This window comes from Sinohyriopsis cumingii, chromosome 15 (assembly GCF_028554795.1).
Source record: "Sinohyriopsis cumingii isolate HCF-2022 chromosome 15, ASM2855479v2, whole genome shotgun sequence".
In the NCBI taxonomy this organism is placed as follows: domain Eukaryota; kingdom Metazoa; phylum Mollusca; class Bivalvia; order Unionida; family Unionidae; genus Sinohyriopsis; species Sinohyriopsis cumingii.
Genome location: NC_142975.1, coordinates 15,788,313 through 15,806,762, shown reverse-complemented (window position 1 = coordinate 15,806,762; position 18,450 = coordinate 15,788,313). Strand labels below are relative to the sequence as shown.

At 35.4% G+C, this 18,450-nt stretch overlaps 1 protein-coding gene across 3 annotated transcripts in view; it reads right to left on the bottom strand.

Moving 5' to 3' along the window:
- The window catches only part of LOC149781305 (peroxisome biogenesis factor 2-like), a 101,888-nt gene that overhangs the window by 12,325 nt on the left and 71,113 nt on the right, over positions 1–18,450 (bottom strand). For 2 of the 3 annotated variants that reach the window (XM_089935403.1, XM_089935404.1), the window contains exons 4-5: positions 979–1,188; positions 102–254 (exon numbers count right to left, since the gene is read on the bottom strand). In XM_089935403.1, the coding sequence (XP_089791529.1) occupies positions 102–254; positions 979–1,188 (363 nt within the window). Of the gene's footprint in view, positions 1–101; positions 255–978; positions 1,189–9,653; positions 9,746–18,450 lie in introns of those variants that run through there. The other variant, XM_089935405.1, reaches the window with a different exon arrangement.

The window sequence follows — 18,450 nt, the reverse complement described above, 5'->3', positions numbered from 1 at the left end:
TGTCGTTTACAAAATCTCAACAAATCTTGCCTGTGGAAGGCCAGACATACAGATATTGAGAGCATTATCATTCATCACAGTTACAGGGACAGTTTTCTTACCTGTCTCATTCCCTGTTCCTGTGGAAACACGGATCTGATTCCCAGAATTCTTTCCATCAGAGACAGGTAAACCCCCTTATGCAGGAACACCAGGAAGTTCACAAGGGAAGCAACCTTAAAGCCACATTCAAGCCATCCTAGTATTTGATTCACCTGAAAATTAAATTACACTTTGTTACAAATCAGTGCGGCAAAAATATATAATAATCAAATGAAGCTACTTTTTGATGTGTTGTAATTTATAAACCACCTGATGCCACCAGCTATAAACTGTTTTGTATGAAATAAATAATGTTTGGATTAATTAAAACCACATGCAAAGAATACGCCAATTATGATCCATAAGTTTTAGTCCCACAACATACCTATCGTCAAAGATACTTTGAGATGTTGTAACAAAAATATGCAACGAATTATGTGTGAAACTTATAATGACCTTGACCTCTGACACCTTTACCCAACAAATAACAGATGTCATCCATGTCACCTTATGAAAATTTACCTACTGGGGTAACAATCAATCATGGTTCATTTTCAAAATAGTTATAATGCAAAATGTATCCCTAACATCACAAAAGTCTTAAGGTTCAAACTACACTGATAAAATACTAAAGTGTCAGAGAAACAGGGAGTGTTGTTGTTTGGGGGGTATGTTTTTCTGACATACATGTACATTCTACTTTGTAAATAGTCAAGTTCCCCATTTCAGAAAACAGTAAAAATAAAAATAAGGCTGAGATCTAAAAAGTAGGATTGATTTATGTGCATTATCATTACTCTTTCTTGCCTTTAATGGTGCTCATTTCAAAAGAGAAAAATTGGAAAACAAATTAAGTAAGACTATTTTTATTAATACAACAAATCAAGAAATGCTTACCATGTGCCTCCAATGGGTCAGCTCCAATATTTGTATCAGGTCATTAGACCTGTCTTTGATCCAAGGACAACCAATCAGAATCAAGGCATACAGAATTTTCTGTCTTTTGTTCATCCATTGACTGGAACTTGACCCTAATGACCTCTCATCATGGTACTTTAAATTCAAAATCTGCTGCCCTACTGTGGATTCTGAAGCATGAACTGTAAACTGAAGAAAAAAAACAATTAAAAAAATAGACAAAGAAACTACTGTGGCAAGGGAGAGGAGAGTGGGCAATTTCTTGCATTTTAAGTATTTCCTGGGTATAAACTGAATCATCTAATTGTAAGGAAATCTTACTCCAGCATTCTAGTCATTTCATGCTCATTTTTACAGGCCTGCTTCACCACCACCCATAACCATCCCACCCATCATCGGGCTTGATTTGTCTCTGAAATTTATCCACTTACACCCACTTAGCAACGAAGAGGGTGCAAGAAGGATTATGATTAACTGACATGTACATGTAATTGCAGTACATTTACAACTCAAATAAATGACAGCAATCATTCAAATTATAAAGCAAATTGTGATAGATATATTTAAAGCAATGGAGCATGTATGCACTGATTCTGGCTGCCATTTGCTAATGCAGATTGGAAGCAGGTCTTATATGAAAGGTGATCTAATGAGGCTCTTGAGAGGGGTTCAAATGGTGTCCTGTTTAGCCAGGCTAGTGTACATAATAGATTTGATATTGGGCAAAGAACCAATGTCTTTGGAAATGTGTAGTCGAAATTGGACAGAATACTGGATAAGTCTTTAACTTGTCTGATATCCTCTCTTCCATGATGTTGTAGGATGTTAGTGATCATGGAATGGAAGGCTGGTGCTAACTGTTTCTCATCAAAGAGTCATAGCAGAAAGTGAACTATCGGAGGTATTGATACCAGCAGTTGTACAAAATGTTCATGGATACACCATTGTGTAAAGATTTTCCCTTCACATTTGTATGGTTTTAAAGTGGAGGGACATATCGCTTGAGCGATTTCTCTACTGCTGGCTGTGAGAACTGGTTGTTCTTGAGGGCTAGTTTAATAAGATCTGATGTGCATGGTCAGCAACTCTGGGATGGGATGAATCACCTTCCATTGTGACTGCTTGTGCAGAGGAAGGATAATCATGATTTCCTGGAGATTTCACTTGCAAGACTGATGAGATTGCTGTTCCACAATTTTTTCCATGTGAGTGGAGCAATCAGAGTGATGTTACACACTGATTATCTTGCTTTCTGTATTAATTTCAGAATCACAGGTGCTGGAGGATAAACATACAAGTCCAGTTTCAATCTATTAATGAGCATCAACTGCTCTGGCCTGCTGAGATAAAGATTCGGGAGTTTGGCATTCCATCTTGGTGCAAGTAGGTCCACCATTGCATCCGATCAGGCACACATCTGAATGAAAACCAATGGATGGAGAAACCATTCCATTTCTATAAATTGATTCTTCCTGGGTAATTCTGCTAAATTCATTTAGTCAGCCTGGAATATGACAAATATGGATAGGGACTGGTCATTGAAGGTCACCTAAGACTATGAGGTCTGCTGCAAGACTGAGTAAACCCAGTAGATGAAGGAATTCTCAGGCAGGTCAACTGTCCAATATAAGGAAGGAAGCTATCATTGTCCTGATTTTTAATGCTTGTTCCTGAGGAACACATAATCTGTCAACTGAGTGTTGAACTCCATACCTAGCTAAACAAAATGTTAAGAGGGTACAAGGTTGAATTTGTCCTTGCTGACAAAGGAACCAGTGTTGTGAAGGAGAGTAACAAAGGATGTCATGTCTTGATCCAAGATAGAACTCACCTGATGTTTTTCAGAATATAGTCCAGAATGTTGCTGCCCCAGAGGTGGTCTGGACATGGGCCATTCTTGGTTCATCACTCCAGTGTAACCACTGGGACTGATGCAGAGTCCAAGTGAGAGTGCTCTGAACTTGTAAAGAGTGTCTTTGTATGTAAATCACAGTAACTTCCTGCAAGCCATGTGAATGGGGATGTGAAGATATGCATCTGCCAAGTCCACACTGATTGTGTAGTCTCCCTCCTGGATAACATTTTATTTAGAACCCATCATGGTATTTTCATTGTGAACTAAGGGGCATGCATGAACTGAATGCTCTAAGGTCAATGACAGGGAAAAGAGTGGTCTGTTTGTAGCTGAGGGAATCCTGGAAAAAGGAAGAGGTGCACTGAAGGTGATATTTAGTCCCTCAGAAACCACTTGATGGGTCCATACGCTGTAATTGCATATCTAGTCACTTTCAGATGGGAAGCAATGGAGCCTTCCCCTATCTGGATCTGTGATAAGAGTGGTGTAAAGAGGATTTCATTTTTTCTTTGTATTTGGGAGACTCTAGTGGAGACTGCCATTGGCAAAACTGATTGCCTTCTCTCTGCCTCTTGTCCACCTTTGTTTGGGACCAATGTGGTTTTCAACAAATGTAGATTCAGTTGGACTGTTTCCCAGTGGCTTGTGTCCTGGGTGCATCCCTGCGATCTTTTTGTTTGTATAGCTGAGACTGTGAGGGAGGAAAAGAGATTAGATGATAAAGGTTGCAACCACAGCTTGATCGTATGATGTTCTTAAGAAAGGTGGAGGAAGAGAGCATTGCATCTTGTTCCACCAGCTGTGAGTTCTTCGTTGCTGTTACGACATAGATCAGAGTATGTTTGGCAGCTTTGTTAAGATGTGGGCCATTCTGAAAACAGACTTCCATGCATTCCTGTGGGATTCAGGGTGGGAAAATATACACTGTGTTTTGCCTCTTGAAACGTAGGCATACATATATGATAAACATAGAGCCCACAGTCATAATGCTGTGCACCAACTGATGTGTGTCCTTCAAGACTTCCAATCCAAGTGTACAGAGAATGGCTTTGTAATCCCCAAAGCTGTGGTATCTTATTTGATTGCTGAGGCATCCAAATAGAAAACTGGTAATTGGTACTTATAGAACCACAGACTAAAGTTTAAGGAAAGGCATCTTTGTGAGAAAAATAGTCAATTGACACATGGGTCTTATAAGTGACAATTTTAATAGCCCAGAATATCAGTAACTGTGCCAGGCTGTTTAAGTCACTTGAAAGAAGATTTTCCCTCAATAATCAACTGTAAAGGGAGGAGAAGGACAGAACTCCAGTAGTATAAAACAGACAGCTTTTAATTAATAATTGTATTCATGATTATTTATATTCCTATTCATATCAAATATGTCTTATTTCAGTTATTGCTGATTTTGTTAATCAAATTTGGACTCTTTAAACTGACTCCACAATGGATATACACATATTTCCCATATTTCACAATGATAAAAAATGAAATCTGTCTATAAAACAAAAGAAGGTCCAAATTTATTGAGAGATTGGTGACATTTTTGATCAAATAAAATTTGTAAATGGTTGCTTCTTAGTCAGTCTCTAGTATCTAAAGGTGTTTGCTAAGGCAAGTTTTACTGAACGTGGAAATCACCTTAATTTTTTTTCTTGTCACATCAGTCATAAAACCACACTCAATATTTCACATTATAAATATAGCTCTAAACTTAAAAATCTTACATCAACCCGATGATTGCAGTTTTTCTGATTGGTAAGAATTTTTTCAAGTAATGAAATTTTGGAATGAAGTAAACTTTAATGATGGATACAACTGTCCCTTCCATCCTAAAACTTGAACCAACATTTAAAGTAATAAATGTTACTTGAAATTTGGAAATTTCATTAAAAAAATTGACAAAATCAATACAGCTTTCTGATTGGTCAGAATATTTTTTAGTAAGATTCAGAGTAAAATAAAGTTTGATGATGTAAGTCCCATAATACACTCAAAACTTTCTCAGCCAGGAACTTGAGCTCATGCTCCAAAGTCCATTAGAACTTTTAAATTTGTCTTCGTTTGGGAGCCTTTACTAAATAGTCAAATTACCAAGACCAAGGTGCACCCTAGGCATCATATGTGACTTTGTCTAACTATACATAATTAAAATGCAAATCATTAATGAATATCCACTGCTATTGACAGATACTTGATACCTATGAGCAAGGATTATCTACAACTAATTTCCACGGGTCACCAAACCATTACACTATCTTAATGGCAGTAAAGTTTTACCTAAAATACATAGTAAACACAGTGAAAAGAACAGGCTTAAAGATAATTATTATTCTGGAATGGGATCAGAAACAGTTTTCAACCCAGCTGGCATAGATATTTCACCAAAATAAATTCCAACTCTCTACTTGTGAAAACAATGTATTGGAAAGTTAAGGATGATAATGTGATTTTAAAATACAGATACAAACTTTCAGTTTTGCATGATTCAGAAAGTCATGTGTTGAGTAATACATTCCCTAATTAGGTTTGCTGCAAAGTGGTATTTACGCTTGTATAAATGTCAATGGAAAACTTGTGATCTTGTACATATACATGCATACATGTCAGTGGAAATGCATGATCATATACTTATACATGCATGAATGTCAGTGGAAAACTCATAATCATGTATCTACACTCACATGCATGTCTGTGGAAAATGCATGATCATGTATTTATACATGCATACATGTCAGTGAAAATGCATCATCATATACTTTCGCATGCATAAATATCAGTGGAAAACTCATGATCATGTATTTACACTCACATGCATGTCTGGAAAATTCATGATCATGTATTAATACATGCATACATGTCAGTGGAAATGCATGATTGTATAATTTCACATGCATAAATGTCAGTGGAAAACTCATGATCATGTATTTACACTCACATGCATGTCTGTGGAAAATGCATGATCATGTATTTATACATGCATACATGTCAGTGAAAATGCATCATCATATACTTTCGCATGCATAAATGTCAGTGGAAAACTCATGATGATGTATTTACACTCACATGCATGTCTGGAAAATTCATGATCATGTATTTATACATGCATACATGTCAGTGGAAATGCATGATTGTATAATTTCACATGCATAAATGTCAGTGGAAAACTTATGATCATGTATTTACACTCACATGCATGTCTGGAAAATGCATGATCATGTATTTACACTTGCATACATGTCAGTGGAAAAGTCATGGTCATGTACTAACACTCACATGCATGCCATTGGAAAAGTCAGAATTATGTACTGACATACATGCATGTCTAATGAAAGTGCATGATCATTTACTAAAGTGTGAAGTCTCTATCTCAAACAGTGTAAGAAAGGTTATATTACTTACACATGCATATACATGTAAATATAAAAGTTAGCATAACCCTCACTTTTTCTTTAAAAAAAAGTGGTTATTATTTAATGCAGATTCATCATGTTACAGTTATCCAACTCAAATTACATTTACAAATTAAAAGTTACTACCTGGGACTTCTGTATTCTAAAATATCATCCAGGAAACATTATTCTCCATGATCCGGATGACTGGATCAAACTACAACAACCTTATTAATGACCTATGTCAAAGCACACTCATACTTAAGTGATTGGAAACCTTATATGTTACATTTTTACACAGTGAACGAATTCGCTTATCACACAATAATCTCCATTGTCTCAACATAGCAAAACAAACAGAAAAAGAAAACAAAGACAATGTGTATTGCCGCTATTGTGTCCACAATGTACATGAATTCATCCAGACACAGGCATGTCAAAACTTCTAAAAGTAGATATTCTGCAAATTTTGGAATGAAAGGTAAGGCTAATAAATAATTTTCATCTGTGATTCAATCAGAAAAATGTCTTTACTGAATGCTGTCATCACAGATAATGATAAAAGGTGATATGGTGACTATAGTTTATTTACATATTTTTTTTTATTTAACTAGATTTAGCATCAAAGCTCTCACCAAACAGTACAGTGTACATATAAATCTATATTTATGGTACAGGTTCAGATTACTAATGTATATTTAAAATTATTTATCACACACTTTAATAAACAAAATAGTGACAAGATATAATTTGTGGGTATATATTTTTATGGTTGTATGGAAATGTGTTTTTCACCAGTACATAAATTCATTAAGTCCATTGGGGAAGGAGCCCTTTCAGTTCCAAAGAAAGAAAAGAGGAAGGAGCCACTTCATTTCTAAAGGACTCTCAGTAATGAGTCGCTTCACTTCCATAAAGGCATGTGGAAAGAGTCAGGAGTTTCTACAGATAGGTAATTGTTCACTGGTGGTTAAATGCAACATTTTAGCAACAATGAAATTCAAATAATTAAATCCACATAAATTGGTACATCATGAAAAATAGCAAATTCACATGACATTGTCCAAAAACCAGCTGTTCAATGTAAATTGGTTTTTGCACCAATGCACTTTCTATAAAAATGTAAATTAAATAGGAGCAAGGATCCGTTGAAGAGACTGATGCCATAATTCAAGGCAAGGCCATGTCTTCCTTTTAAGTGTGGAGTACTGTAAAAGCCACATGACATTCTTCAGCAATAACAAGACTGTCAAATTAGCTCATGTGGTGGACATATTGCATGCCTCCATAGTACCATTTTTATTTAGGACTGACAAGGTATCATAAGAAGTCTTCTGGGAGAAATCCCATTTGGTTATTTCTTTCGAATTTGGAGAAGCAACTTTAAGATTTTCAAGAAGGATGCCATGGTGGCTATATTCAATAAAACATTGGTACAATTTCTATTTCCTACTAGACATCTTAAGAAGTCTTTTGGCAATAGCACAATGCTGATATGCCCATTCGTCTAGATGTAGTGATAACAAAATACATGTACATAAGTTGTTTGATCTGCACATTTGCATGCACAACCATCTAGACATCATAAAACATCATTCAGTGAAAAACCCATGATGATATGATGATTCAAGATTTTCCAGATGGCCACTGTTACAGACATATTCATTGCCTGAGTGGAAGTGATAACATTATTTTTAAAGATGGACACTGCTGCATTGTCTGAGTGAAATTATTGGTGGGGGGGGGCAACATTATCATAAAAAGCTGCTGAGTAAAAGCCCCATTATATCACCATCCATTCTGAAGGAGTAGCAATAACGATATCTTCAAGTTGACCACTCCAGGCCATAATGGACATCAGATTAGCATATCATTTTCATTTTAGACAAACTATATATATCATAAGAAATCTTATAGTGAAAACCCAATGGCAATATAATATTTCAATTAGGAGTATTAGCAAAAACAAGATTTACTAGATGACCACTGTGATGGCTGTTATGATCATCAGATTGGACATTTTCGTTCAGGACCAACTAGATATCATACATCTTTTAGTGAAAATCTCATGCAGGCTTGACCATCAACTCGGGGAAAAGTAGTAATAACAAGATTTTCAAGTTGGCCACTGTGGTGGACACTTTGAGCATGGCATCCTTTTCATTCAGGACCATCTAGACATAACAAGTCTTCTGGTGAAAACCTCATGTCAATACACCTCTCTGTTCAGGATTAGTGATAACAAGACTTTAATGCTGGCTAATGTGTCAGCCATAACAGACACAAGATGAACGCCATTTTTATTTAGAACCAACTAGACATCATCTTTTAGTGAAAACCCAAATTATAATTATTATTATGATCAATTATATATATCTATTCACTGGTTTGAAAAATGAAAATTATTATTCACTCTTATCAAGAGACATTGATAACACTATAACCAATAAATTTTGTCACTTGCTTGGCCTTGTGGTTACTATTGCTACCTGTCATGCAAGAGTATAAGGTGAAAAATCACCACACACACCCTACATGCTTATTTTTTCCTTCAATGTTTTGTTTATGTGCTTTTTTTTCTATGAATGAGGTTAAGAACAATGTTACATGGCAGAACATACGTAGCTGACATTATTGCACAGGACATCATAATAAATCTACGGTATTACTTCAATCTGTTTCTGAGTGATAACAGATTTATTTTTAACTGCTCTGGTGGCCTAGTGGTTAAAGCATCCACCTCGATTGCGGGAGGTCGTGGGTTCGATCCCTGGCCGAGTAATACCAAAGACTTATAAAAATGGTACTAACAGCTGTCTCACTTGGTGCTCAGCATTAAGAGGTTAGTGTTAGGCCTGGTTGGCCTGGTGTTAGAATAATGTGACTGGGTGGGACATCATGCTACATGTCTGCGGCATGATGCCCCAGTGCTAGACATCACTATAAACTGCCACAATGCAGACATCATAGCGATATGACTGAAAAATTGTTAAAGCTATGTTAAAAATCCAAGTCACACACACACACAGAGATATATTTCATCGAGTGGATGAAAAACTCAAGAATGTCCACTTGTGTTTTCTGAGTTTTTCTCTCACTTTACAAAATTCATCAAATATTTACTCAATGCAAGAAAATAAACACACACACACACAGATATATATATATATATATATATCTCTGTGTGTGTGTGTGTGTGTGTGTGTGTGTGTGTGTGTGTGTGTGTGTGTGTGTGTGTGTGTGTATTAGTCATTTTTGCAATGGGCAAGCACAAACATACATCCCTGAAATCAATATTCAGTTAATTTAGCTTTCCATTCCTAACAAATAAACATATTTCATTTCTTTAATATGCCAACATATGATCAATAATATCAGTGTTTCATCAATAATCTAAAATCTTGTACCTGCATTTTCCTTGATGACATCAAACTGGTTTAACAAGTGATGGCAAATAAAGTGTAGGGTTCAACAGCACATCAGCACACTCAAGGTATCTGAATACCAGAGACACACAAAACAAAGATAAAGTCAAGAAAGGGTAAAAGCCTTCAAATAAAAAAGTCAAAGTTGTTCTATAAAATACACTCTTTCAAAAGTGCAAGCCCTTCACATCTGGAACATCATCACTGGATACATCCCAGGCAAGAGGGTGCACAGAGTCCATTCTACACCCCTAAGCCTGCAGAAAGGAACAAGTGAGACAGGGAAAAGATGAAAAGGACATTGATAATTTCAGTGTGTTATAATATGTAGGCTGAGAGATTTGGTGATCACATGACTACAGTATTGCTGTATATGAGTAGACTCTCCAACTAAATATTGGATAACTGACTCGTATATCAGTATATTGGCCTTGTCAAGTTACAAATCATGTTGATACTGGTATGTCTGGGAATAGAAATATCCTATTTATCAAGCAGGTAGATGTAATTATTAACAGCTATATTCACTTGAATTTGTTTATTATTAACTTTTTTGATTAGCTTAAAGTTTACTTTTAATTCTGTAAATGTGTGACACAAAAAATATAAGCCTATTTTGATCTGTACTCAGTAAATTCAGGAATATCCAGATGCCAACGTAATTCTTTTTGTTATTTATTCTTTCGAGTTTCGGTATTCAGTACCATCTCTACTTGTATACATATCTTTATATATATATATATCTCTAGTGATAAAATTCTTTTGAAAGCATATATCCTGACTATCATTAATTTTTTGCCAATTTCTCTAATCTTGATCTAATTAACAGAACCAGTCAGTATAAATTAGCACACCTGATACATCTACCTCCCAAGATCAATCTGACACATGTACACACTGCCCTGAATCACACTCTGTGAGAATTTTAATAATTCAATCAGAAACAGTACCCAAAATAATGAGGTCTTTGTACAGACAATAAGCCTGCACTAACACATCTGGGATGTAGAGTACAGGGAGAACCATTATTGTGATTGGTTGATTCATGAAGGATAGGCTTATTTACTGTTCTGAATAATTCTTCTGTTAAACTGTAACTTAAGTGTATTATAAATGTGAATGCCAGACTACCTGGAATATACATGTCTGTATACATTCCACATGTGCATCTTTTACAGAGACTGATTTAACATTTAATACTTATTCCAACAGGTTAGTTTCTTATCTTCCATCCTAAGCCTTTTGTTTGTTCTGGTATATATTAGTTGCCTTAGTTATATTTACAACTTATTTCAAATACTGCCATCTTTTAAACTATTTTATTTCTGCCTGTAAAAACTCTGATCAATTATGTCATTGGTGGCATCGCATGACAATAATGCCTTGCATTAGTTTACCATGACTTGTTTGGTTTACATATGTTGTAATGTTTATCAAAACATTCTAGATATCATGTTTCATCAGGTCTTACCAATTTTATTTGTTCGAGAAACAAAATGTGCTAAAGTATATCATCCTTCACACCTTTCAAGGCCGTAAGATAGCATGCACAAATCATTTGTAAAGCTAAGCTGATACAGAAAAAACCCATGTTATGCAACCACCAAAATATTCATCAAACAGGCACAATTTTGTGTTGGGAAAGAGCTAACAGTAAAATAAAAATGTTGCATGAAAAATATTGTGACTTGAAAAGTATTTTGATATGTTTCATTGGCAGACCAAATCACTACAAATCTTGCCAAATCTGCATCATTTTTAATTATTTCTGCCTCTTGGAAACCTTAGTATCTTAAAACAAACACAAGCTGCATTAATATTAAACTGACTACTTCAAAGTTTGCAAACTCTGATACACAAGATGATGAACTGGAGTACATACCAGTTTGATGCGTACCACCTATACTCACTAACACAAGTCAAACTGCAAACAACAAAGAGCCAGATTTGCCTTAGAATAATGCACCTGCAGATCAGGGTTGAAGTTGTTTGTTCCACTGGTTACTCCTAACAAACTGCACTTACCTAGATCTGCCAACGCATTATGTGACGGCAGATCTGGGTCTGTGCAGTTAGCTGTGGATTCATCTTATAAGCAAGTACAGATGATAATGTATACATTCATCAGGAAGAAGAGTGCATTTTCTGCATGTCTGAGATTTTCAAACAGAGATCATATTTTGAGGACACATTTTGTAGGTACACAAAGGTGAATCCAAAAGTAGCAAAGGAGATTTGGAAAGCTTTTTGTGTCCTCAAAACTATGTATACGGTATTTATCCACATCTTGTATGCTTCTTTTAACTCTGCAGTTTATGATGCTCTAATCGTATTTGATACATGAGATTTAAAACAGATATGTTACCATATTTTCATTCATTTGAACCCATACTAACTTTCTTACACTTGTTACATTTAATTTGCACCTAAACAAACTGATATTGTTTTTGTTATTGATCTGGATTAATGCCATTTCTCAGGGCAAGATAGGCTTTTCATGGGTGCCATTATAACAGGTGGAGGAAGAACCTGGGAAAACCTTGGTAAGAACTATTGAACTATAGGAAGCCACTGGCAGCTTTCTCATATACCCACATTGGTCAAGCCTGAGATTCAAACCCAACTGAACTGAGGTGAGATGGAAGTGATCGGTAAAGGCGTGTGTTTTAGACCACTCAACCACTTAGGGCCACTGACAGATACGCTACCTTCGTACATTACATGATAGTACATATGTAAAGTCTACCAAGCCAGTTTAAGTTAAATTTTGTTTAAGCCCACTGTTACAAATTCTATGCTCTTAAAATAAGTAACAGAAAAGAGTGAAAGACAGCAAGCTTTGTAAAATCTAGCAAATAATTTGTTTCCCTAGAATACAAAGTGAAAATGAGAAAAAAAGAACATTATTGTGAATAGAATCCCAAAATAATCCAAGAATTACAGACACAAATCATAGTAATTTAAAGTCTTGAATAAAAATTCAGTAAATAAAATTCGGTTAAAGTCCCAAAGAAATCCAAAACTGAAGGTGGTTATGTATCTGTTATAGCTCTGGAGTGCTGATGTGTCAACAGTTCTCTGCTGAATTACAATAACGTAATTCCAGGTTGAACTCAGTATAAATTCCAGTGAATGCCTCAATCCAAGAATTTAAACTGAGCACTTTTGTCTTTCCAGAGAAAATAACCACTTGAACTCATTAATTTGAACAAAAAAGACTCCAGCCCAAACTCCTGGTCACAACATATAAGAGAACTCAAATGTGGTAGATGTTAAAGCATCAATGTCCTAGTCCTCACAATTACAAGATTATATAGTTCTCTACTTGACCTAAGGACAAAATTAGCATTTTCTGAAGAAAAAAATATTACCTAATGAAAAATAACCTTATAGAATGATCCTGATGTTTACAAAATCAAAATCATAAGCTGTAAAGCTCACTTAGGAAAGTCTAAAACCATGACCCAAATAAACATATTTACTTCTATTAATAATAATTCTGATATTAAGCTCATAAACATACAGAATAATTTAGCTATGTATTAGTTGTTTACATAAAATAAAATTTAAAAAATGTTAAAGCTAACAAACAAACAATTAAATTAAATATACATAATACCACATAAGTGGAAAAGCAAGACAAAGCAATCATTTTTCCAGAGGTGCCAGTGGCATCGACAGTCTTTTTGTGGTTCCTGTTAAGGTATATTTGATTTTTTTCTATTTCATACATTCCTTGATGACAGTGGCATCCAGTTTTGTTATGGTACTGGATAAGGCATATTTTATTTTTGCTTATATTTCCTACATTCCTTGATGCCAGTGTCATCCACAGTTTAATTAAGGTATTGGATAAGGGTCAATTTTATTTCTTTCTATCTTTTACATCCCTCGATACCAGTGCCATCCAGTTTTGTTATGGCTATGGATAAGGAATATATTTTTTCATTATATTTCCCACATCCCTCGATGGATTCTGCAAATATTTGGAATGATTATAAGGCAGTGTAAATATCTTATTATGAAACACTCACTTGCCCCTTTGGCTCTGGGGTCAAGGGTACATAGATTTGGAATAATGCATACACTGAAGGTAAATAATGCATCAAAGGCAATTCATGGAAACATACTTATGTCTAGGATAAAGATCGTGGTCATAAATGTAGAACTTGTACAATATTTGCATTTAGTTTTGGTTTGCATTTGCTTTATGTTTCTTAATGCCTTGCTATACAAGTACCACTTACTCATAAAATGTGGAAGATAAACATAAGCAGTGAGTCCCAACAGTCTGTCCTATGCAATAATCTTGAATCTATTTTGTAGGTAATTTCATTGCTTTAGTAAAGAAATCGCTAGCAAAATTAATCAGAGATTATTGCATTAAGACAAACTGAACATGCCTGCAAAACAGATGAGAGACTACTGCATTAAGATGCATTTATGCAATAATCTCTAATCTATTTTGTAGGTCATTTCATTGTGTTAGTAAAGACATTTCTAACAAAGTAGATCAGAGATTACTGCATTAAGACAAACTGAAACTGCCTACAAAACTGATTAGATATTATTGCATTAAGACAAACTGAAATTACCTACAAAACCGATTAGACATTACTGCATTAAGATAAATTGAAATTGCCAACAAAACTGATTAGATATTATTGCATTAAGACAAACGGAAATTACCTACAAAACTGAAAAGACATTACTGCATTAAGACAAACTGACATGTCTGAATAGGAGTGTCTTTGGTCTGTATACATGCATATTCCTGACTGAGTGGTGGACAAGAACAAATTTCCATCATCAACTGCTACTAATAACACATGACCTGAAGACATCAAATTGTACTGTTTTGTGAAACTTTTAAACTAGAGTTGGAACCATAACAAACATACAAATTTTTCAGTTTTCCTTCCACCACACCCAATCCCCACCATGGTTGCACTCAGGATTCAAAACCTTTGTTATCATCTACATGTCCTCCTGGAAAAACCAATCCAATTATGATCACCAACCCCGAGTCAGTACTGAATAAGTTCAGGTTTACTCTCAACCCCATCCTCTTCTCCGGACTGATTCCATGACACAAAAACTTTGTTGTCATCCACTCATAAACCTAAAACGTAATATAAAATATGGACAGATAGATGGAAGGATGAATGATATCACAAAATCTGCAAAAGTACAGTCATAACAAATCTATTCAAAGTACGATAAGGACCACGAGAACTGTGTCACTAAATTGGTCATAAAAACTGAATAGTTTCGCAATGTTCCTTTCTTTTAAAGTGGCAGGGAGCCCTGGGTGGACAAGTGGTCAAAGGCACTTGCCTATACAAATCACTCACACATACCCCCTGTCTGCACAAGTTTGAGTCTCAGCTCAATCAATGTGGGCATGTAAGAAAGCTTGCTTTTTGCTTCCAGTGCAGTGGTTCTTTTCAGGTTCTTCCTCCACCAAGTATACTGGTCACCATGATATGTGCTGAAAAATGTAATTACACCTGACAAAGCCTAAATCTTTACAATACATCAGTACTGCCATTCAAATGAAGATATTTTATCCAGCAATACAAGTTCTTTAAAAATGTAACATTCTTATGCTGCATTTATTTGAATTCCCATTCAGCGATTTTTATAAAATTTAAAGAATTTGACACAAGAAAAACAGACATATTAACATTGGGAAAAACAGTCTTAAAAGTAGGTCAAGGTCAGCAAAATGGTTTATTGGCCAAATTTAGAATAATAAGAATTATCATTAACATACAATCAAACTGCAAACCAAGGCATTATTTCAATATGATGTGTATTTTGTCCATCGTACTCAAAGGTCATTTTGGTTCTCAACTGAACCATCGTTCAACAACTTAAAATAATGGTATTTCTGCATACAGATATCCCCCTCCACCAGTTTACATTCTGGATAAAAATTCAATACATAAATGCTATAACATACAAAATATATCTTTTCAGCATCATGATACATATGCATAAAGTCTAATAAGCAAAGGATACACTTTTCACTACAAGTTATGGAGAGTAGGGATGAGATAACTGGTATACTAAGTGGAGGGGTCTCTCCAAAGCAGCCATCTACACCTGGTGACGAATCATTTGAGGATGCAAGGGAATTTTTATCTCAGGATGAAGAGGAGAAAGTGGACAGAGACAAAAACCTTGAACAAGTTGAAACCTTTGAATCCCTTGACTCTGGTGAACAAAAGACACCAATGGCTGAAGCACATCAGCAAAATGAAGAATTTGATCATAAAGGCTCCAAAGAACTATTAATGGCTGAGACAGATGTGGAATGGCAATCTGGTACAGAGCAACCTAAACCACATATAGAAATTGTTATCACTAACTATGGTGATGATGCAAGTACTCCAGAAATCTCAGAGGATACTGAGGTTGCAGCTAAGGCTAAAATTGATTTAAAGGCTGAGGTTACACTAACACTGGCTGAAAAACTAGAAGAGGATCTCAATAATTCAGCTGAAATAATATCAAATTTAAATGAAAGGAGTGAAACGTTTATAGCAGAAATGGTTGATTCACAGACCATAAATAAGGTTATGGATAACACTGGGATAAAACAAAACATACAGGTAACTGGTGAGGAACTGACAGAAAGTGAAAAGAAAAATGAAAAATCTTTACAAAGAGATGCTTTAGGGAATGAAAGTGCAGAAGGACAGGTAAAACGGACATCACAGGAATGGAAGAAACAGTCTGCCATGATGAATGAGGTGAATGAGACAACTGAAATGCACCTGAAGGATGGACAAGTCCACACAGATGGCCTTATGAAGACAGAAGTCATGGAGAAGACATACGAGAAACAGGTTGGCATGTAGTTTAGATCTAACATAAACTTGAAATGTATCCATATGACACAAATGTCCTAAAATGTGATGTTACTAAAGGGAAAAGTTCTAAGTTAAACAATGGATACAACTCCATTAAACATGTAAAATACCTGAAATTGAAGTTGACCTACATTTCATACACAAGCCATTAACTCCATTAAATTTTGAAAAACAATTATGAAATCAAACTTTACTAAGGTTTTCGTGATATAAAGCCTCATATTGTACCAAATTTAGTTTAAGTCCATCAAACCCATGAAATGTCACTGAGGAGATGGGAATCTGCAACAGACATGATGTGTCTGGACATAACAGGACAGATGGACAAGGTTTACACTAAAAGTCCCATCCAGAGATATGACAAAGCGATAATGATCTCTTTAACAATGACTGCTACTGAAATGATGATTAAACTTATGTTTTACAAGTAAACTGGATGTTTTAAGAGTTGTAAATATCAACTATTGCATCCACTATCTTGAAAAGAACACAAATTTCAAGGTCCATATCTGGATTATCCTGTTCTGTCATTAAATTTATATCATCAATGTGTTTGACAAAAACTAAAATGAATTTGCATGTGAAAGGTGAAAACTTTTTCTGAATAATAATAAATACAGCAAAAAAAAGCCATCTATGTGTGTGTGTGTGTGTGTGTATGTGTGTATGTGTGTGATTTGGAATTTTAATATAGCTGAGTCATATCACTACGATGTCTGCAGTGTGACAGTTTATAGTGATGTCTAGCACTGGGGCATCATGCTGCAGACATGTAGCATCATGTCCAATCAAGTCACATTATCCTGACACCAGGCTGCCCAGTCCTAAAACTAACCTCTTAATAGTGAGTGCAAAGCAAGGCAGCTGCTAGTAACATTATTATAATTCTTTGGTATGACTCGTCCGTGGTTCAAACCTATGATCTCCCACATCCAAGGCAGACGCTTTAGCCATTTAGGCCACTGGAGTGGTCAGCCATCTACATAAGCAATATCTTGCCATGGCCAAATTAGTTGTCTCAATCTATGACAACCATATATTGATCAGGACAGCTAAAATATAAACCTGGCTGAAATGGCCTTTGTAGACAGGTGACATCAGAAGACAGGTTCATCTCTCAGGCTCGGTTCATGACAAATGCATGTACTATGCACAAAATAGACTTAGCATTATTACTTGTAGTAGTTTCATTATTATTCTGCATGTATTATTATTAGTAGTAGTAGTATGCTATCAAGATACATTTATTTAGTGTCTCTATTTAGCAAAAACAGAAATAACCAAATAATAAAATAATAAAATAAAACGTTACAAACAAGATTACTATATCCTCACTCTAATCTCTCATGTAGATAATGTCAACATTTAATCTCCAATCACTGTCACATGTATTAATATTTTGATACATTTTTAGCAGTTAAAGCAATTCACATCAAAACTTTACCTATGATTGGAGAAGCACAGGAGTGACTTTTTGTTCAACCAGCTTTTTTAATTAGGCATGAAAATAGGTGTTTATAAATCAAACAATTTATGGATTAAACAGATGCTCAAACTAACTGAGATTAAAATATAGTCAGCTTTTATGAGACCCATTGATGGTTACGTAATAAAAAGAAGGTGCCAGTGGCCATCAATTCACATAATATACCTTTATATATACCGGGGCCCCGAGTGGTCGAGTGGTCTAAAGCACTTTCCGTTACGGATCACTGCCATCACACCTCTGTCTGCGTGGGTTCAAGTCTCAGATTCAGCCAATGTGGGTATGTGAGAAAGCTTGCCAGTAGCTTCTCATGGGTCGGTGGTTCTTTCTGGTGTTTTCCCAGGTTCTTCCTCCATCATTAATACTGGCCGCCATGTATAGCCTATTGTGTACTGAAAAATGGCGTTAAATCCTA